The following is a 23,510-nucleotide window of genomic DNA, read 5'->3' as shown; positions in this document are numbered from 1 at the left end:
TCTAGATCCCTGAGGAATCGCCACACTGACTTCCACAATGGTTGAACTAGTTTACAGTCCCACCAACAGTATAAAAGTGTTCCTATTTCTCCACATCCTCTCCAACATCTGTTGTTTTCTGACTTTTTAATGATTGCCATTCTAACTGGTGTGAGATGGTATCTCACTGTGGTTTTGATTTGCATTTCTCTGATGACCAGTGATGATGAGCATTTTTTCATGTGTCTGTTGGCTGCATAAATGTCTTCTTTTGAGAAGTGTCTGTTCATATCCTTTGCCTACTTTTTGATGGGGTTGTTTGATTTTTTTCTTGTAAATTTGTTTAAGTTCTTTGTAGATTCTGGATATTAGCCCTTTGTCAGATGGGTAGATTGCAAAAATTTTCTCGCATTGAATGTATTTTTTATTTTATTAATTGAATTCAATTATGGGATTTCTGTTTGGTTCTTTTCTTAATGATATCTACCTCTTTAATAAATTTCTCATTCGTCTCAAAATTATTTTTCTGATTTCTTTGTATTGTTTATCTGTGTTTTCTTCTACCTCATTGAGCTTCTTTAATATCATTATTTTCAATTCTGTTTCAGGCATTTCATTAATTTCTTTTTCACTGAAATCTGTTGCTGAAGAATTATTGTGTTCTTTTGAGGTGTCACATTTCCTCGCTTTTTCATGTTTCTTGTGTACTTATGTGTCTGTCATCTCATGTAACAGCCACTTCTCTCAATTTGTGGATTGGCTTTCATAGAGCAAAACTTTTTCCTGAAGATGCTATCTATGACATTGGTTGGATAGGGCACTTTTCAAATTAAAAAAAATTTTTGGTAGAGACAGTGTCTCACTGGTCTTGAACCAAGGCTGGCCTCAAATGTCTGATCTCAAGTGATCCTGCTACCTTCACCTCCCAAAGTGCTGGGGTATAGGCATGAGTCACCATGCCTACCCTGGGTTGGACATTTTAGCTTTGATTCTGGGTGTATGCAGTGGTATACAGCCTCTGTATAATTTTTTTTTCAGCTATAAACAGTGTCAGTGATGTCTGTCATTTCCTCAATGACTTAGGCTGTAGTTGCTAGTGGATGCTGCTGTGAGGCTTTGCTGGGGACAGGGACCCCAGGTGAATCAGTCCTTGGCCTCATTAGTGAGAGTAATGGCTGAGCATGCCTATCCTTGGGCCCCTAGGTGATATATGTGAGCATCAGGATTAGTGAGTCCAGGCAGGCTAATCCTTGGGCCTTTAGGTGGCTTGCTTGAGTGCTGGCCATGGTGCCAGCCAGTAGGTGGGTCCTTGAGCCCCTAGACAGTGTACATGATGTGGGCAATAAAAGTCACAGTGGTGAAACAACCCACAGGCTCCCAAGTAGCATGCACTGGTGTTAGTAGTGGCTATAACTGGCTAGCTGAGTTCATCCTCCAGGACCCAGGAAGAGTGCACAGATGCCTGTGGTGGTAAATGGGGCAGGATGAGCCCCTGGCATTTGGGTGTCATGCTTTGGTGCTGGTGGCAGGTTTCTGGGCCTATTGTGAGGTCCCCTGGTGATCAGGGCAACTGATGGGGCAAGGTAATCCCCTGGCCCTGGGAGGCATTTTTGGGCACTGAAACATGGTTCTAGGCTGAGAGGGCTGGTTCTCAGATCCCCCGATGGTATGCATGGGCACATGCTTTGGCAGGCAGGGTGGGGAAATCCCCGGGACCCCAAGTGGTGTGCCTGGGTGGCATTAACAGCAATGGCAGTTGTCAGGGAGAGCCTGTCCTCAGGGTGCATCCAACTGTGTGGTGGTTCTGCCGCTGGGTAGGATTGAGTTGCTCTCAGTGGCAGTGGCCCCAGGAAAGTGGCTCTCAGGCTCTGGTAAGCACGTGATTTAGCCTCTGGTGGTGGTGACAGATGATGAGAGCTTGTTCTCAGGGAATGTGCCAAGTGCACAATAGCCCTTCTGCTAATGGGGGCAAGGTTTTAGCAATGGCAATGGACTCAGGCATTCTGGGTTTTGGGTACTGCATACTTCAGCTCTGTTTGTCCCAGGGGCAGCCTCTCCAGTGTGCTGTACCACCCATTCTCCGGCATGTTGAACACTTGAATGCTAGGGATCCTGCCACACTGTTGGGCCCAACTAGGATTGCACTTCTGCAGCCCACTGCATAGATGCAGGGGGATGTCAGTGGGGCTCTAGGATGTAGGGATGTTGGCCCACACCAACCTGGCCAACATGGAAAAACCCCATCACTACTAAAAATACAAAAATTAGCTGGGTGTGGTGGTGCATGCCTGTAGTCCCAGCTACTTGGGAGGCTAAGGCAGAAGAATCACTTGAACCCAGGAGGCGAAGGAAAAAAGGCACTATGCTGCATCTGCTTGGTTTTCATGGTGTGCGTGTGTGACTCAGCATGAGCTCCCGCTCTAGAGAAATGCCACTGGTCAGGGCCTCTAAGGGTGGTTCTCCCATGGCTAGGAATGCAGGAATCTATGGTGGGAATGTTGACTTCTAGGGACCTCTCACCCTTTTCCCACACTGGGGAGGCTCTCTGGACTTTATCGATCCTAGTTAGGTCAGCTGCCTCCTTTCCCTTTCCTTCTATGCCTCAGGTGTTTCCTGTTAATTCTCTGCTGAATTCTAGTGTTCCTGATTAGATGATCTATTTGAAATATGATTATCAATTCCCAAATTTGTTTTTTTGTATGTGTTAAGAAGAGTGCCAGATATCTTTAAGACAGCCATCTTGGAGCCCCCTCTCTTGTCATTTTTTTTTTAACTTCAATACATCATTTCTCTCAACCATCACCTGTGTGCTAACGTTCTGGAATATACTACATGTCTATATTTTAAAGTCCCAACAATCAAATTCTGTAAATATTTTTTATATAAATTGCATTTTATATCAATTAAGAGTTAAAATTAAGAGTAGAAAGAAGTGAAGTATGCATTTATATGGGCTTTCAGAGTTATAGAATTCCTTTAACCTATGTTCATTTTATGGGTTCAAGTTAGTGTCAGAGGTCAATGGTTTCAACCCGAAGAACTCTATATTTCTTGGAAAGCAGTTCTGATAAGAATAAATTTTCTAATTTAAAAAAGTCTATTTAGAAATTATCTTCATTTCACCTTCATGTTCAATAAATAGTTTTGCTGGATATAAGATTTTTGGTTAACAGTCCTTCATTTCGTTTTTTGAATGTGCTGTCCCAATGCCTTCTGGCCCTTATAGTTCCTAATGATAAGTAGTCAGCTTTTAATCTTAGTGGGGTTCTCTTTTACATCATGCATTGTTTTTCTCTTGCTGCTTTTAAGCTTTTCTCTTTATCGTTCAACATTGTTACTATGAGTGTGATTATAGATTCCCTTCTGTTTATTCTACTTAGAATTAATTGAGCTTGGACGTGTAGACTCATTTATCATTAGGTATTTTTCAAAAAGTTTTCATCCATATTTTTTCTGCTCCTTTCTCTCTCTGTTTTCTTTTTAGTGTTCCTAATACTTTAAGTTTTTTAATTCTTTCTTTGGACAGTTCAAATGTACTTGAACCCCTCTAGTAAATTTTTACTTCCAATTTTTGTACTTTTTAACACTGTAATTTCCATGTGGCCCTTTGCAAAATATTTTTTATCTCTTTGTAGATATTTTCTATTTGATGAAACATTGTCATAATACCTTCCTTTTCTTGTTAAAGAATGGTTTCCTTTAGTTCTTTCAATATATTTATACTAACTGCTTTGTAGTCATTGTCTGCTAAGTCTAACAGCTAGGATTCTCATAAGCTGTTTTTTTGCTGACTTTTCTTCTGTGCATGGGTCATACTTTCTTCCTTATTAGAATAACTCATACTTTTATGCTGAAAACTGGACATTTTAGACATATAATGTAGCAACTCTTAATTTTGATTCTTCTCTTCTTCCTGGGTATGTTATTATTGTTTGCTTATTTATTTGTTCAGTGATTTGGCTTGATTATTTTACCAAAGCTTCTTTCCCCTGTGATATGGTTTGTATGTTTTTCCTGTCCAAATCTCATGTTGAAATGTAATCCCCATTGTTGGAGGTGGGACGTGTTTGTGTCACAAGGGCAGATCCTTCTCCACGGAATGGTGCTGTTCTCACAATAGTATATGAGTTCTTGTGAGATCCAGTTGTTCAAAAGTATGTAGCACCTTCCCCCTTCTTTCTCTTGCTCCTGCTCTTGTCATGTAATGTGCCTGTTCTGCTTTACTTTCTGCCATGAGTAAAAGCGCCCTGAGGCCTCCCCAGAAGCCAAGTAGATGCTGGCACTATGCTTGTACAGCCTATTTTCTTTATAAATTACCCAGTCTCAGGTATTCCTTTATAGCAATGCAAGAATGGCTCAATACATCCTGCAATGTGAAGCCTCTAATGCTGTTGCTACAATAAAACAGCTTTGGGCATGTAACAACCACCTCCGGATGACAGTGGTTTTAGAGGGTCCCTCTTTGAGTATGTCTTTTACTTATTTCTCTATTAACCTGTCTGCCTTCCTTTGTATCACACCAGAGATCAAAGGGTGTTTTGCCTAACACTGCTACTCTTGTACCAAAGGCAGTAGTATAATATCTGAACTATATTACACAACTGAAGGATTCTGCCATACTTGAGAGATTATTACTATGCCTGACATTTTAAAGTATAGAGGGAATTTGTAAGAATAAAATAACTGTCTTTTTCCTTTACTTATTGCACTCATCAGATAGCCTTTCTACTTTTGCAAATTTAAAGTAACTTTCTATGTAAACTCTAAATAGAAAGGGACTAAAATAATTTTGAACATACTTGTCCCAAGTATATTCTAAGCTCACTATACTAAATTATTTTATGGATTACTTTCTAAATGGATGAATCCTAAAAGTAATAATATCTAGCTAGCTTTACATTTCTGGTAAATATGTTCTAGAGTACAACCAAATATGGGAGGGTATTCATGAGAACCTGTGCCCATGTCATAATAACAAATGGGCACTACTGCTATTAAGGATACACACTTAAACTTTGAAGGAGAAAAATAAATGAGAAATATTAGACTTAAAAATATTTTCTTACCAGGGAAACTCTTTGACTGTGTCTTGAATTCATCATTTAATAAGCGTCTTCCCAAAGCACCTCTCAAGCTTTCTATATCAGTCTCTATAGAAATAAATAGATTTAAAAATACTTTGCAAGGTAATCCTTACATAGGAATGTGAGGGGGGTGTGTGTGTGTGTATATTAAATTAATCAGCCTTTGTTATTAATGAATAATAGTTATAGTGAAATGTCTGAATTGCCAAATCACTAAACATTAGGAGTGGAAGGTCTGGTAGCAATCATATAAGCCTTAGTGTATTGAGGCATAGAAATGTTTAGTGATTTGACCAAGACCACATATCGAGGTGATAACAAAGTTGTTGCACAACCTGATGCCTCACAATACTTTTAACAGTGCTTATCTCTAATGCGAAATTAAAATATCCTACAGAATTTATGACAATAACATGACTTTAAAGTTTATACTGAATCACATTCATACCATATGGATATACCTGGTAAGATGAAACATACCTTTTTTTTCACCTAGCAACTTGAAAACAATGATCTTCATAATCACAGGAAATTATTATAGTGCAGAAATACTTTGACTCATCTAGAAATATTTTAATGTGATTTTTAGCTTAACTTTAAACCAAGTAAGCACCAGTGATGGAAAATAATAAGATATCCTGTAGATTGAGGAAAACATGCGCTCTTAGATCCCTTTACCATGTGGACCTCGTAGCTTAGGATATGATTAAATTTGCAGAAATACAAGAAGTAAAATTGGGTACTTTTCCACTGGCGTTTTTACACAATTTGACTTTTTTGTTGGATTTAGTAGTCTAACCATGTTTAATAACAGGAAAAATACCTGAAATTTATTAAGGAGGAATTTATGTTAGAAAGGGGTGATTAGGATTGATGAACTAAAGTCAACTACTGGGACTAAAGTTTTGTCGGTGAAATCTAGTTCCAGCAGCACATGTGCCTACTAGAAACCTGTAAACACTGGAAACTAAAACCAGTTGTTACCTAGACATAATAGATGGATGTCTTTTTATTTTTTGAGAAATAGTTAAATTCATGAATAAATGTTAAAATACCTGAAAGTTATTAGTGGGAAATTTATATTAGAAAGTAGTGATTAGGAGTGTATATCATACTATACAATTTACCCATTTAAAGTGTTCAATTAAATGGTAGTTTCAATGGTAGGAGGTGACAAACATCCAAACCATATCAAAAATATACTGGAAGAGGGACACACAAATGAAAAGAAGAATATAAAAAGCCACCAATTACAAAGCTAAGAAATAACATAAAAAATATACAAAACAATAAGAAGACAACAAAATGACAAGAACAAGTTCTTATCTATGAATAACAATCTTGAATGTAAGTGGTTTAAATTCCTGACTTAAAAGATATAGACAGACTGAATTGATAACAAAAAACCAAGAAACAACTATGTGATGCCTACAAGAAATTCATTTTACCTGTAAAGACACACATAGACTGACAGTGAATGAATCGAAAAAGATTATGCACACAAATGGAAACTAAGAGTTCAGAAATAGCTATACTTACAATAGACAAATAGACTTTAAATTTTAAAAAGGAGACAAAAATTAGTATATAATGATATAGAAATCAATCCAGAGAGAGGATATAACAATTACAAATATATAAAAAGCTAACCCTAGAGAACCCAGTTCTAAACAGGAATTATTATTAGAGCTAAGGAGAGAAACAGTCCCCAATACAATAATAGTTGGAAACTTCAACATCCCACTATCAGCACTGGATATCATCTAGACAGAAAATCAACAAAGAAACATTAAACTTAAACTGCACTATATATCAAATGGACCTAACAGACATTTACAGAACATTTCCTCCAACACCTACTGAATACACATTCTCATCACTTTGCCTTTTGGCTAAGATCAAGTGCAGAATACACATTCTTCTCATTGGCACATGGAAGATCACATATCAGGCCACAAACAAGTCTAAACAAATATTAAAAAGTCAAAATCATATCAGTTATCTTCTCAAATTATGATGAAATAAAACAAGGTATCAATGTGATTGAATTGAAGGATGCAAAGTATTGTTACTGGGTGTGACTGTGAGGGTGTTGCCAAAGGAAATTAACATTTGAATCAGTGGACTAGGAGAGGCAGATCCACTCTTAATCCGGGTGGGCACCACCTAATCAGCTGCCAGTACGGCCAGAATAAAAGCAGGCAGAAGAATGTGAAAGACTAAACTGGCTTAGTCTCCCAGCCTACATCTTTCACCTGTGCTGGATGCTTCCTGCCCTTGAATATCAGACTCAAAGTTCTTCAGCTTTTGGACTCTTGGACCTACACCAGTGGTTTTCCAGGGGCTCTCAGGCCTTCTGCTGCACTGTCAGCTTCCCTACTTTTGAGGTTTTGGAAACAGGACTGGCTTCCTTGCTCCTCAGCTTGTAGATGGCCTACTGAGGAACCTCACCTTTTGATCGTGTGAGTCAATACTCCTTAATAAACTCCCTTTTGTCTATACATCTATCCTCTTAGTCCAGCCCTCTAGAGAACCCTAATACAGATTTTGGCACTGGGAGTGGTTCTAGTGGAACAGAATTTTAAGGATGGAGTATTTAGTTGTCTTTGGTGTTTCTGGAGTTGCCTGCTTAATATGATTAGACCCAAAAATGCTAAGGATTCTACTTCTAATTGTATGGAGAACACTGATAGTTCTTGGTGTGAACTGTTTAGAGAGTTATGCAAAATAAATGCATTTGATACTCCTGATTCACTGCTCAAGAGACGCAAGGAGTTTAGTAACTGTATACATAATACCTTTGACCATATGTGAAGAACTACGGAATGTAATGAAGTTGGTTGGTTGCTCCTAAGTTCACTAGACAATGTGATAAAAGAAAATGAAGTCAGGGATTCTATCTCCTGGCTCTAGAAGCACATACTAAGCCTCAAATCTTCTAAGATTGCCCTAAGTGAGAGTCTTATCTCCTGTAGAAAAAAAGCTGAAATTGTGGAAAATCAGACACAAGCTCTTATCCTGTAAGTGGCTGACCTGCAACAAAAGATGCATGCACAGCCTCACCAGGTATCTACTATTAAAGTGAGGACACTGATTGGAAAAGAATGGGACCATGCAACTTAAAATGGGGACATGTGGGAGGACCGTGATGAGGCTGGAGACACTGAGCTCCTAAATTCTGATGAGACTTTTTGGGAGGAGGAAACAGCCTCCCCACTCCAAGTGGTGGCAACATCCCCTCCCCAATCTATGACCCATGCTGCCATCAGCCCTTCCACATTTGCTGAGGAGATTAACCCTGCACTGCCTGAGGTAACAACAATGATGGCCTCCCTTGGGACAGGTGCCAGGCAAGACAATGCTGATTTTCCTCGGGACCCACTCCCAACACCCCTGTTTGCTTCTAGACCTATAATTAGGCTAAAGTCCTGGGAGACCCCTAGAGTTGAGGTTCAAAGTGTAACCCACATGGAGGTGCACTACACTCCAAAAGAACTGCTTGAGTTTTCTAATTTATTTAAGCAGAAATCTGGAGCACATGCATGAGAATGAATATTAAGGGTGTAGGATAATGGTGGAAGGAACATAAAGTTGGAACAGGCTTAATTTATTGATTTAGGCCCACTAAGCAGGGATTCTGCATTTAATGTTGCAGCTTGGGGAGTTAAAAAAGATTCTAATAGTTTATTTGCTTTGTTAGCTGAAATATGGATTAAAAGATGGCCCACTGTGAGCGAGCTGGAAATGCCTGATCTCTCTTGGTTTAATGTAGAGGAAAAGATGCAAAGGCTTAGGAGATCAGGATGCTAGAGTGGATGAGTCACTTTAGACCTACTCATCCCAGCTGGGAGGGTCCAGAAGACACAATCTTGACCAATACTTCGTGAAATAGATTTGTGTGGGCAGCACCTGCATCCTTGAAGAGCTCTGTGATTGCTCTCCTCTATATGCCAGATCTTACAGTGGGAACCACAGTCACTCAGCTATAAAATTTAAATGCAATGGGAATAATTGGATCCCAAGATGGCAGGGGCCAAGCAGTGGCACTCAACCTTCAAAGGCAAGGTGGGCATAGTTACTGCAATGGACAGCAGAGGCAAAGTAGCAATCAGAATAGTCTGACTCATGTAGAGCTCTGGCATTGGCTAATTAATCACGGTGTTTCTAGAAGCGAAATTGCTAGGAAGCCCACTGCATTTTTACTTAATTTATATAAGCAGAAAAATTCCATGTCAATTGGACAAAAGACTGATTCGAATTATAAAAACAGAATCATGGACCCTCAACCAATTTCCAGACTTGAATCAGTTTACAGTTTGTAAACTTGAACCAGTTTACTTGAAGGAAAGGCTGGGTCCCCTTGAGGAAGGATCCCACTACACTACCAACAGTTTATGCTGTTAATCTTTCTTCCGTCTTTCCCCAAGGAGACCTCCAGCCTTTTACTAGGGTAACTGTGCATAGTGGAAAGGGAAATAATCAGACATTTCAGGGACTACTGGTCACTGGCTCTGAGCTGACATTGATTCCGGGGGACTCAAAATGTTATTGTGATCCTTCGGTTAAGGTAGGGGCTTATGGAGGTCAGGTAATTAATGGAGTTTTAGCTCAGATCCAACATAGAGTGGCTCCAGTGGGTCCTTGGACTCACCCTGTGGTCATTTCCCCAGTGCCAGAATGCATAATTGGGACAGATATACTTAGCAGCTGGCAGAACCTCCACATTGGCTCCCTGACTGGTAAAGTGAGGGCAGTTATGGTAGGAAAGGCCAAATGGAAGCCATTAGAACTGCCTCTACCTAGAAAAATCATAAATCAAAATAATATCACATCCTTAGAAAAATTGCAGAGATTAGTACCACCATCAAGGTCTTGCAGGGGTGGTGATTCCCACCACATCCCCGTTCAACTCTCCCATTTGGCCTGTGTAGAAGACAGGTGGATCTTGGAGAATGATAGTGGATTATCGTAAGCTTAACAAAGTGTTTACTCCAACTGCAGCTGCTGTATCAGATGTAGTTTCATTGCTTGAGCAAATTAACACATCTCCTGATACCTGGTATGTGGCCACTGACTTGGCAAATGCCTTTTGCTCCATTCCTGTCCATAAGGGCCACCAGAAGCAATTTGCCTTCAGTGGGCAAGGCCAGCAATATACTTTTACTGTACTACCTCAGGGATATATCAACTCTCCAGCTTTGTGTCATAATCTTGTTTGGAGAGATCTTGTTTGCTTTTCCCTTCCACAAGATATCACACTGGTCCATTACATTGATGACATTATGCTGATTGGATCCAGTGAGTGAGAAGTAGCAAACACACTGGACTTATTGGTGAGACCATTTGCATGCCAGAGGATGGGAAATAAATCCAACTAAAATTCAGGGACCTTTTACCTCAGTAAAATCTCTAGGGATCCAGTGGTGTGGGGCCTCTCAAGATATTCCTTCTAAGGTGAAGGATAAGTTGCTGCATTTGGCCCCTCCTACAACCAAGAAGGAGTCACAACACCTAGTGGGCCTATTTGGATTTTGGAGGCAACACATTCCTCATTTTGGTGTGTTATTTTGGCCCATTTATCCAGGGACCCAAAAGGCTGCCAGTTTTGAGTGGGGTCCAGAACAGGAGAAGGCTCTGCAACAGGTCCAGGGTGCTATGCAAGCTGCTCTGCCATTTGGGTCATATGACCCAGCACACCCAATGGTGCGTGAGGTGTCAGTGGCAGATAGGGATGCTGTTTGGAGACATTGGCAGGCCCCCATAGGTGAATCACAGTGGAGCCCTCTAGGATTTTGGAGCAAGGCCCTGCCATCTTCTGCAGCTAATCATTCTCCTTTTGAGAGTCAGCTCTTGGCTTGTTACTGGGCTTTGGTAGAGACTAAACGTTTGACTATGGGTCATCAAGTCACAGTGCAACCTGAACTGCTTATCATGAACTGGGTGCTTTCTGACCCATCTAGCCATAAAGTAGGTCATACGCAGCAGCATTCCATCATCAAATGGAAGTAGTATATACGTGATCAGGCTCGAGCAGCTCCTAAAGGCACAAGTAAGTTACACGAGGAAGTGGCTCAAATGCCCATGGTCCCCACTCCTGCCACCCTGCCTTCTCTCCCCTAGCCTGCACCAATGGCCTCATGGGGAGTTCCCTATGATCAGTGGACAGGGGAAGAGAAGAGTAGGGTCTGGTTCACAGATGGTTCTGCATGATACACAGGCACCACCCAAAAGTGGACAGCTATAGCACTACAGCCCCTTTCTAGGACATCCCTGAAGGACAGCAGTGAAGAGAAATTTTCCCAGTGGGCAGAACTTCGAGCAGTGCACGTGGTTGTGCACTCTGCATGGAAGGAGAAATGGACAGATGTGCAATTATATGCTGATTCATGGGCTGTAGCCAACAGTTTGTCGGGATGGTCAGGGTCTTGGAAGAAGCATGAGTGAAAAATTGGTGACAAAGACATTTGGGGAAGAGGTATGTGGATGGACCTCTCTGAATGGTCAAAAACTGTGAAGATATTTGTATCCCATGTGAGTGCTCACCAATGGGTGACCTCAGCAGAGGAGGACTTTAATAATCAAGTGGATAGGATGACCCATTCTGTGGACACCACTCAGCCTCTTTCCTCAGCCACGCCTGTCATTGCCCAATGGGCCCATGAACAAAGTGGTCATGGTGGCAGGGATGGAGGTTACGCATGGGCTCAGCAACATGGACTTCCATTCACCAAGGCTGATCTGGCTATGGCCACTGCTGTGTGTGCAATTTGCCAGCAGCAGAGACCAACACTGAGCCCTCTACATGGCACCAGTCCTCGGGGTGATCAGCCAGCTACTTGGTGGCAGGTTGATTATATTGGACCTCTGTCATCATGGAAAGGGCAGAGGTTTGTCCTCACCAGAATAGACACGTACTCCAGTTATGCATTTGCCTATGATGCATACAATGATTCTGCCAAAACTACTATCCATGGACTCATGGAATGCTTTATCTACCATCATGGTATTCTGCGTAGTATTGCCTCTGACCAAGGTATTCACTTTATAGATAAAGAAGTGCAGCAGTGGGCTCATGCTCATGGAATTCATTGGTCTTACCATGTTCCCTATCATCCTGAAGCAGGTGGATTGATAGAAAGGTGGAATGGTCTTTTGAAGTCACAATTACAATGCCAATTAGGTGGCAATACTTTGCAGGGCTGGGGCAAAGTTCTCCAGAAGGCTGTGTATGCTCTGAATCAACACCCAATTTGTGGTACTCTTTCTCCCATGGCCAGGATTCATGGGTCCAGTAATCAGGGGTGGAAGTGGAAGTGGCACCACTCACCATCACCCCTAGTGACCCACTAGCAAATTTCTTCCCTTTTGTTTTATCTTTTTATTTATTTTTTAAATTATGTTTTTATTTCCATAATTATTGGGGAACAGGTGGTGTTGGTTATATAAGTTCTTTAGTGGTGATTTGTGAGATTTTGGTGCGCCCATCATACGACCAGTATACACTGCACCCAATTTGTGGTCTTTTATCCCTTACTCCCTCCCCACCCTTTGCTTTTGAGTCCCCAAAGTCCATTGTGTCATTCTTATGCATTTGCATCCTCATAGCTTAGCTCCCACTTATGAGTGAGAACATACAATGTTTGGTTTTCCATTCCTGAGTTACTTCACTTAGAATAATAGTCTCCAATGTCACCCATGTCACTGAGAATGCCATCAATTCATTCCTTTTTGTGGCTGAGTAGTATTCCATGATATATATTATATATGTATATATATACACACGTATATATATACGCATATATATACACACATATATATGCATATATATACATACATATATATGTGTATATATATACACACACAAACATACACACCACAGTTTATCCACTCGTTGATTGATGGGCATTTAGATTGGTTCCACATTTTTGCAATTGTGAATTATGCTGCTTATAAACATGCGTGTGCAAGTATCTTTTCATATAATGACTTCTTAGAACAATTCTGAGGTCACCTTGTTTCTTCCCCCCTCTTGAGTAGATTGTCTTTTAAATTTTGTGTGGAATTTTTGGAGGAGAGGGTAAAGTCTGATGTCCCTAGAATTCTGTATATTAAAAATAATTTTAAAAGGCCAGTAAATTTCACCAGGTTATTTTTATATGTTATTAATTCCCAATTTGTCCTGGGATGTCTTTTCAACTTATAGATTTGGGTCATCCATTATTGTAAAATTAATTCTTCAATTATGCCTTATAATATATTGTACATTTTATTTATTCTTCTTCAGGAATTCCAAATACTGAATTCTGGGAAATAGATATCTCAGAAAGTGTGAAAAGCAAGTGCAAAGGCCCTCTGATGGGGTGAAATATAAAACATTTGAGAAACTGAAAGAAGCATTTTGGTCATGGCAAATAAGTATCATTGCTCCATGTTTCTAAGATCTATTCTCTGCACAGAAAGTTTAGGAAACTACATTGCTAAATCCATTTCTCTGTATTTTTCTAAGATAGAATTTACCAAAAAAAGATATCCACACTATATTTGGGAGATAGAAGATATGCCATTATCCTTTGCACATAGTTGCAGCCAGAAATGCAGGCAGATGTGAGGTTTGTAGCAGAATTATCTGTGAGCAAATGAGAACCCACAGACTTAAGACAGTTGGTGGGAGATTACTAAAAAATAATTGAGTATTGAAAGCTTCTGGTTTTAAAATGTTGGCATAGAAGCAATCTGGCTTTACTCCCTTTCCCCCACAGAAAGCCATAAAGAAATATACAGCATCAATATTATGACCAGCAATATCCAAGAACCGATTAGGAGAATGAGACAATTCTTAGGACCACAGAGAAGCAACAAAAACTCAAAGCAGACAGCGACTTGTCCCTGCCTCAATCCCTGGGAAGAATAAGACAGCCTGAAGTGAGAAATATCCCTGAGAACAGAGGAGACAGAGGGAGAAGTGAGCTTATCATCCTTAGCCCTGGAAACTGCTCTGTAACTTGGCCAAAGGGGATGTCAAATCAGTGGCCACTAAGAGTGGCTCTCAAAGGCCCAAAACAAATATAGGATCCAAACGCAGCAAGAGAAAATTTAATAACATATAAGAAGCACTATTGTGTAGGAGGTATATTCCACAGGTCCTCTGGGCACAAACTTCCAGCTACCCTTCCCACACCTTTGAGAACTCCCACTTCGAGAAGGGCATTGCTTTGTTTACTAAGGCCAAAGGAAACCTGGGTTTAAGGCTCCACCTAGTGCCAAAAATAAGGCAGTGAAAAAAATTTAATATGGAAATTGCAAAGAATCTCTAAGCAAATGTATCTAATAAAACCCAACACAAGCCAGACAAAGAAGACAAATAAATAATTAATCCTTAAATGCAAAGATACAGGAATACATCCCCAATAAATAACAGCAAACAAGAAACCATGACTTCTTCAATTGGAAAAGCAAAAAAACAATGACTGATGCTAATGAGATGATGAGAGTTCTCCAACCAAAAATTCAAAATAGAAGTTTTAAGGAAACTCAGTAGTCTACAAGATTACAAATAAAAGCAATTCAGAAATCTATCACAGAAATTTAACAGAGATTGAAATAATTTTAAAAATCAAACAAATCTTGGAGCTGAGAAATACATTTGCTGAACTGAAAAATTTTTAGAGGCTCTCAACAGCAGAATAGATCAAGCAGAGGAAAAACCAGTGAGCCTGAAGACAACCTATTTGAAAATAAGAGTGAAGGGGGGAAGAACAAAGAATGACATGGAACAAAGATTGCCTACAAAATATTTAAAAACCTCAAAAGACCAAATCTAAGAATTATTACTGTTCAAGAGGAAACTGAGCAAGAAAAAGGAGTACAAAGTTTATTTTTAAGAATAACAGAAAACTTTCCAAACCCTGAGAAAGATATAAATATTCAGGTATAGGAAAGTCAGAGAAAACCAAATAGATTCAACTGAAATATTGAATCTATTCAATATTGATTGATCCAGATGCCAAGACTAAATGGGGAGAAATCTGGGAACCCTACATGGGGTTGCCAAGCACTAGGATGCTTTCCATACCCGGAACAGCTCCTAAGGAAGGGATGTCTCTAGCCTGAGTAGGCTGCCATACCTAGAGAGAACAGGGCTGACTTTCCTATGGGACTGGGGAAAGTCTGATCTGTTCACCCTCACTATGCATTTGACAAAAGTCTAATATCCATAATCTATAAGGAACATAAATCAGCAAGCAAAAGCAAATAACCCCATTAAAACATGGGCAAAGGACATGTATCAAAAGAAGACATACATGCACCAACAAATATATGAAAATATATACGAAAAATTGCTTATTATCACTAATATTAGAGAGATACAAATCAAAGCCATGAGATAACATATCACACTAGTCAGAACAGCTACTTTTAAAAAGTCAAAAAAACAACAGATGCTGGCAATGTTGAAAAATAAAAGGAAACACTTATATAATAATGCTGGTGGGAATGTAACTTAGTTCAGCCACTGTGGAAAGCAGTGTGGAAATTTCCCAGAGAATTCAAAATAGAACTACCATTTGTCCTAACAATGCCACTGTTGGTTATATACACAAAAGAAAATAAATCATTCTACCAAAAAGACACATGCACTCAAAAGTTCATTACCGCACTATTCACAATAGCAAAGACATGGAATCAACCATGATTGTCATCAACTGTGGACTGGATAAAGAAAATATGGTACAATACACCACGGAAATGATGCAACTATAAAAAAGAATAAAATCATGTCCTTTGCAGCAACACAGATGCAACTAGAGGCCACTATCCTAAGACAATGCAGGGACAGAAAACCAAATACTGCAATGTGGTCACAAAGATGGGAACAATAGATACTGGGGACTGCCTGATGTGGAGGAGAGTGGGAGAGGGACATAGGTGGGAAGGCTACCTATGGAGTACTATGCTCACTACCTTGGTGATGAGATCTTTCATACACCAAGCCTTAGCAGTATGCAATTTACCCATGTAACAAACCTCCACATATACCCTGAACCTAATATAAAAGTAGAAAAACAGGAAACTTTGAAGTTAAACTACATACTAGACCAAACAGGCCTAACAATCAATAATATGACAAACCTTGGAAATTGTATTAACACATGGAAATTAAACAACATTTTCTTGAATAACAAATGCATGAATAAAGAAATTAAGGAAATTTAAAATTTCTCGAAACAAGTGAAAATGGGAATGCGACACACCAAATGTATGGGATACAGCAAAAGTGGTACTAATGAAGGTTATTCTGTCCTTCTGATCTCATTCAGATGTTTTTTGATTTATAAGTAAATTGTAAAGCTAATATCAAAACACATAAGACTAAGAGACAGAAAGGGAGAAAAAAACATGACTAATATATACATTAAAATACGTATAGGTACTATAGTAATGGATTTATAATCCATTACAAGGCTTCGATTTATATTTTTCACTTCCTTCCACCAATAATTTCATGTCCTCCCTTTCCCACAGCCAACTGCTTGGCTACCTAAGGCTCTTTCCTAGTTAAGATGGCTCAAAATTTTATTCTTGAAGGGAATAACCTTTTAGTTGTTCAGCCTTGATTATGTAATCTTCCAATGGACATATGTAATCTACTACCAGACATAAAAGTAGCAAAGAATCATGTCAGTAAATCCTTTGTATTCTAAAGTCTTCCCTGAATTGCATGACTAACACCCAACTTCACCTAAGTGAAAGTATTCAAGATTAATACACCCTAATAAGAAGAAGGTGTATTTTTAAACATCTACTCAGCCAATCTACGTCCTTGATTGAAGAATTTATTCCGTTTACATTCAAGGTTATTTATAGGTAAGAACTTACTATTATCATTTTGTTATTTGTTTCCTGGTTGTTTTGTAGATCTTTTGCCCTTTTCCTTCTCTTTTGCTGCCTACCTTTGTGATTTAATATTTTTTGTAGTTCTAAGCTTTGATTCTTTTCTTTTTATTGTTTGTAAATCTGCTATAATTACCCTGTGGCTTATATAAAACATCTAGGTGAGACAGAGTCTTGCTCAGTCACCCAGGCTGGAGTGCAATGGCGTGATCTCGGCTCACTGCAACCTCTGCCTCCTGGGTTCAAGTGATTCTCCTGCCTCAGCCTCCCGAGCAGCTGTGATTACAAGCATATGCCACCACACACAGCGAATTTTTGTATTTTTAGTAGAGATGGGGTTTCACCATGTTGGCCAGGGTGGTCTTGAACTCCTGACCTCAGGTGATCTGCCCACCTCAGCCTCCCAAAGTGCTAGGATTACAGGCATGAGCCACCATGCCCAGCCAACATCTAGGTTTTAAGCAAGTAATTTAAGCTGATAACAACATTATTTTTGTCGCATATCTAAACTGTGGACTTGTATCTTCCCCCATTTATTATTTTGATGTCACAATTTACACCTTTTTGAATTATGTAACTTATTATAGCTTTAGTTATTTCTGACAATTTTGACTTTTAACCTTTATTCTAGAGATATATGTGATCTACATACCACCATTACAGTATTCTGAATTTTTTGTTTATCTCTACCCATGATGAGTTTATACTTCCATATGTATTCATGATAGTATTTATTGTCCTTTTATTTCCACTTGAAGAAATCCCTTGAGCATTTCTTGTAAGATAAATATAGTGGTAATAAATTCCCTCAAGTTTTGTTTGTAAAAAGATTATTTTTCCTTTATTTCTAAGAACATCTTTGATGGGTATAGTATTCTTGACTAATGTTTTTTTTTTTTTTTTCTTTTAGCACTTTGAACATATCATTCAATTCTCTGCTGGCCCGCAAGATTTCTACAAAGAAATCTGATGGAAATGTCCTCGATGTCACTTGATGCTTTTCTCCTGCTGTTTTAAAAATTCTTTTGACTTTGACAGTTTGATTATAATGTGCCTTGAAAATTACTTTTTTGGACTGAATCTGTTTGAGAACTTTGAGCTTCATGGATCTAGACATCCATGTCTCCCTTCAGACTTTAAATAATTTTCATCATTTAACTCACTAAATAAGCTTTCCATCCCTTTCTCCACTTTGTTTCCTTCTTTAATACCTGTAATGTCAATGTTTGCTAACCTAATGATGTCTCATAAGTCCTTTAGTGTTCTTCACTCTTTTTCATTCTTTTTTTCTTCTCTGACAGAGTCGTTTCAAAAGACCTATCTGAAAGGTCACAAATTTTTTTCTTCTGCTTTATCTAGTCTGCTGTCAAAGCTCTCAATCGCAGTTTTTATTTCATTCACTGAGTTCAACTCCAAGATTTCTGTTTATTTCCTTTTTAAAATAATATCTATGTCTTTATTGACTTTATCATTCAGATGATGAATTATTTTCTTGATTTCAGTGAATTGTCTATTTGTATTTTCTTATATCTTAGTGAGTTACCTTAAAATTATTATTTTGAATTCCTTTTCAGGAAATTTCTGTTTCTTTGGTGTCAGTTACTGTGTTCCTTTAGTGGTGGTGTCTTTTCTTGCTTTTTTATGATTCTTATGTACCTGTGTTGAGGTCTGCACACTGTTAGAGCAGTCTCCTTTCCAAACTTACAGAGTGGCTTTTTTTTTTTTTTAAAAAAGACTCACCTGCAGATGGACCAGAGGGTAGTGTTTTGGGTAGGGTGTGGTGGCTCTGGTTCCAGGTAGGCACAGTGGTGTCATCTCTGTGCAGCTTTCTTACCTGGGATCCATGTCAGTGATGATTGTGGGTGCCTCAGTGGCCTAGGCGGCAGAAACTTGTGGCAGTGATAGTAGCTGTGTAGCTGTTAGGGTTCTCAGTGACAAGGGCTTCAGGAGCACCTCCTGCTCTCATTTTTCCCATAGTAATGAAACTTAGCTGAGAAATCCCTCTTGGTGTTGGGTCTGATATGACCTGCAGGCAGCCTCAGCAGCACTATGTTCCAGGGCACAGGATTGAAGTGGCTGTAAAATTGGGGTCCTGTGCTTAGTGTCTTGCAAAACTACTGAAGTATCCAGTATGTGGGATCAGGTTTACTCTCTGAGGCACAGGTGGATGCAAATCTTCCACAAAACTGAGGACTCTGACTCTGAGGCACTCTTCAGTAGCTTGGCTCAGGGACAGGAATATGGCTGTAACTCTGACCCTGTGAGTCAGAATGAAGCACTGACACAGCTCTGGAGAAAAAATGCATTCCAAAGGCTCAGGCCATAGGGAGAAGGGCACAGCTGCAATTTGAGTTCTAGAGCCAACAGACCACAGTGGCAACTTGGGCATTGGAAGAGGAGGTACCCCAGAGTAGTGACTCTGGACCCTGGAAGGGTGGAACACAATAGAGCCCATGTTCTGCAAGGCTGAGTGCAGCAGCCAGGACCCAGGAATAGCAAGGTGCTCCTTGGCTGCTCCAGCTGTGGTGCCAATGGGCCCAGGTGCAGTCTGGGCTAGCACTCCGGAGGACACAAGCAGTCGGCCTTGGTGGTGTTTATGTGGTGTTAGTTCTGCAGGCATGCAGAATGCAAGAGTGTGCGGGCATGTCTTCCTCCACCTAGATTTCAGAGAATGTCACAGACAGTCTGGGGTCCCAGACAGAAACATGTCACAGGGGCTGAGCCACCACAGACAGCCCCCATTAGAACAATGCTGAGTGGACCGTGGAGTCAGAGTTACCACTAGGCATAGCGGAGCCTTGGGAGTGGGGCTGGCCATGAGATTTCAAAACTGCAGACCACTAAGGTGTAATGCCAGTCTGGGAAAGCTGCAGGCACAAGACTTCAACCCATGAGGGTTGCTGTCTGGGCTGAGGCCAGCAAAGGCATAGAGATGGGGCTGCCTGACACTTTGAGGGCCCAACCCCCACCCAAGTGTGCTCAGAGGGTAGAACATGAAGTCAAAAAAATGTATTCTCTAGTTTTAAGATATAACATTGCTTTTCCTTGTTGTATTTTGGACTTACTTGGAGCCAGTTATCTCCTTTTATCTTACCTATTTTGTCATTTTGGGATGGCAATGCCTATTCTATTCTTGTCCCACCAGTGTATTTTGGAAGCACAAAGGGGGCAAAAGAAAGACAGATGGAATCAAATTTCCCCTTTTATAATAAACCCACTCCTAAGATAACAAACCTACTCCTCTGTGATAATAGCATTGATCTATTCACTCTGCCTTCACGGCCTAACCACCACACATTAAGGCTCCACCTCTGAACACTGCTGCATTGGGAATTAAGTTTCCAATGCATGCTTTTGGGTGGACATATTCAAACTATAGCAATGTCCCATAATTCTTGTAGGGTTTTTTGTTTTTTTTTTTACTTTTTTATTTTCTTTTTTTCTCTGGGTAATTTCAAATGATCTGTGTTCAAGTTTACCGATTCTTTCTTTTGCCTGATCTATTCTGCTATTGAAATGCAATATGGAATTTTCCAATTCAATCATTGAGTTCTTTAGCTCTAGAATTTCTGTCTGGTTCTTTTGTATGATTTCTATCTCTTTATTGAGTTCATTTTGCTTATTTTCCTGATTTTTCTTAGTTGTCTGTTTTCTCTTGTAGTTAACTGAATTTCCTTAAGATTATTTTGAACTTTCTGTCAGTTTATAAATCTCCATTTATGTAGGGTCAATTACTAGTGCTCTTTTTGTTCCTTTGGTGATGTTATGTTTCCTGATTGTTCATAATTCTTGTGCCCATGCATTGGTATTTTCACATTTGAAGAAGTAGGCACTTATTCCAGTCTTTACAAACTGGCCTTGGCAAAAAAAAAAAAAAAAAAAAAAAAAAAAAAAGCCCTTTACCATTCATCTCAACCAGAGACTATGAGTTGGTCATCTGGCTTGGTTCATGAGTAGTCTTGCTGCTGGAGTTCTCAGGCAGGCTGGCCTAGTGCCTGGATGAGAAGGCGGGTGGGTCTGGTGCCTGAGTCTGCCAGGTTGGGCCTAGAGCCTGGGTCCACATTGGCTGGCTTTGCACTGGGATCCACTATGATTCTGTAAGCCATATCCACAAAATCAGGTCTGTAGCTAGGGTCCATTGGAGTGAACCAATTCACTGGGCCCACAGGGGCAGGCCTGAATCTTGTTATTTGTGGGAACTGGTCTGATGTCTGGGTCCGTGGAGAATGACTTGGTATAGGGGTGGACCTTTAGCCTGAGTCTGTAGGGACAGCTAGGTGCTTGGATGAGCCTGGAACTTTGCTCCATGGAGATGGATTGGTGCTGGGGTTTGTTGGTGCTGACCTGGCACTAGGGTGGAGCTAGAGGCTGGGTCCATGGGTGCTGGCCTAAAGCCTGGAGTTGTGAGAGCCAGCCTGACAGTGGGTAAATCTGAAGCAAACTTGGACCTTGAACCTGAGTTTGCAGAGGCAAGTCTGGGGCCACAGAAAATTACCTGACACTGGGCAGGCATGTACCAGTATCTGCAAACTGGCCTGGTACTGAGGCAAGCCTAGAGGTTGGATACACATAAATAGGCCTGGAATCTGAGCCTGGATTTGATGGCCTGGGGTCTGAACTCAGAAATAAAGCTTAGTTGATTGCTACTGGTCTGGAGGATAGGTCCACAGAGGCTGGTATAGTGCTGGTGGCAGTCTGAAGCCTGGAGCTGCTAGGCCTGACCTGACAATGGGGCAGGCTTGGAGCCTCAGGTACATGGGAAGCCTGAGTTTTCAGGGGCCAGCTTAGGGCCTGGAGCTACTGGAGCTGACCTGGCTCTGGGATCGGTCTGGGGTGTGAAGCTCTGGGGCCAGCTTGGTGCTGGGGCAGCCCAGAAGACTGAGTCTATGGGGCAAGCTCAGTGTTGAGGCAGTGTTGGTTTGCAGGTGGTGGCCTGGACTCTAGGGCTGCAAATTCCAGCCTAGTGCTGAGGTGGGCCTGAAGGCTGGGATCACTGGAGCTTGCCTGGAAGTGGAGCAAGACTAGAGGCCAAATGTGTGGGAGCCGGACTGGTGCCAGAATGGGCCTGAAGGCTCCATCTGTAGGGTCAGCCTGGAGAGGTGGCCTTCAGGGGCAGGCCTGAAGCTTGAGTCTGTGGAGCTGTCCTGGAATAGGGGTGAGCCTGAAGCCTGGGGCCTCTGGGGCCAGCCTGGAGCTGGGACTGCTAGGGCTGGTCTGATGGTGGGACAAAACTGGAGACTGCATTTGCAGAACTGGCCTGAAGAAGCCTAGAGCCACAGGAGCTGGCCTGGCATTGGGGCGGGCCTGGAGGCTGGGTCTGCAGATACTGGCCTAGAGTTTGTGGCTGTAGGGGCCTGGCTGGCATTGGATTTTACTCCAGTGGGCTGAATGTTGGGGTCCAAGGAAAAGTCCCCCAGTGCTCATTTAACCCTCCTTTCCTCACATTAAGGATATCTCTCTCCACACTGTGCTGCCCGAAGTTAAGGAGGGAGTGATGCAGATTATGCAAAACTGTCCTTCCTCCCCTCTTCAATGCATCTTTCTTATATCTGCATTACACTCAAGTGCTGTAATCTCTCATCTGGTTTCTTTAGCTGTTGTAAAGGTATTTTCATGTGTAGATAGCTGTTCAAACTGATGTTTCTATAAGGGCAAAAGCACTAGGAAATCTTATTCCACCATCTTGCTGATGTCATTCCATAGGGCTGTCTTTGCATTTTGACAGAATTACAATGTGTCTCGGTGTGGATCTCTGAGTTTATTCTACTTGGAGTTTGGTTAGTTTTAAATGTGTAGATGCATGTCTTTAATCAAATTTGGGATATTTTTTACCAATCATTTCTTCACAAATTCCTTCTGCTCTTTTCTCTTTTCTCCTTCTGATACCCACATAATGTGTTGCTGATCCACTTGATGGTGTCCCACAGGTCCCTTCCCTTTCCTTCGTTTTTATTCCTGCTTCTCAGACTTAATAATCACAATTGTCCTATGTTCAGATTCACTGATTCTTCCTTTTGTCTGCTCAGATCTGCTGTTGAATCTCTCTATGAATTATTTATTTCAACTATTATACTTTTCAACTAAGGATATTGTTTATTTTTTATCATCTTTATTCCACTTTTTTTTACAAAGTTTTCCTGATTTCCTTTTGTTCTTTGTCCATGTTTTCCTTTAGCTCTTTGAGGATATTTAATATAGTGGGTGGTTTTTTTGTTTGTTTGTTTGTTTGTTTGTTTTGATGGAGTCTCACTCTGTCGCTCAGGCTGGAATGCAGTAGCATGATCTTGGCTCACTGTAATCTCTGCCCCCTGGGTTGAAACAATTCTCCTGCTTCAGCCTCCCTAATAGCTGGGATTACAGGTGTGCATTACCATGCCCGGCTAATTTTTGTATTTTTAGTAGAGATGAAGTTTCGCCATGTTGGCCAGGCTGGTCTCGAACTCCTGGCCTCAATTGATCCACCCGCCTTGGCCTCCCAAAGTGCTAGGATCACAGGCGTGAGCCACCATACCTGGCCTTACATAGTTGTTTTAAAGTCTGTCTAGTAAGTACATT

The 23,510-nt window shown here is 40.7% G+C and overlaps 1 protein-coding gene across 49 annotated transcripts in view; it reads right to left on the bottom strand.

The window, feature by feature from the left end:
• The window catches only part of CCDC7 (coiled-coil domain containing 7), a 434,284-nt gene that overhangs the window by 75,685 nt on the left and 335,089 nt on the right, over window positions 1–23,510 (bottom strand). For 45 of the 49 annotated variants that reach the window (XM_054436378.1, XM_054436376.1, XM_054436382.1 and 42 more), the window contains one exon: window positions 5,046–5,129. The exons of the other annotated variants lie outside the window; for them this stretch is intronic. In XM_054436378.1, the coding sequence (XP_054292353.1) occupies window positions 5,046–5,129 (84 nt within the window). The remainder of the gene's footprint in view (window positions 1–5,045; window positions 5,130–23,510) is intronic. 49 annotated transcript variants of the gene reach the window in all.

This window comes from Pongo pygmaeus, chromosome 8, assembly GCF_028885625.2.
Source record: "Pongo pygmaeus isolate AG05252 chromosome 8, NHGRI_mPonPyg2-v2.0_pri, whole genome shotgun sequence".
In the NCBI taxonomy this organism is placed as follows: domain Eukaryota; kingdom Metazoa; phylum Chordata; class Mammalia; order Primates; family Hominidae; genus Pongo; species Pongo pygmaeus.
The sequence above is the reverse complement of the archived record's forward strand: the minus strand, read 5'-3'. Positions and strand labels throughout refer to the sequence as shown.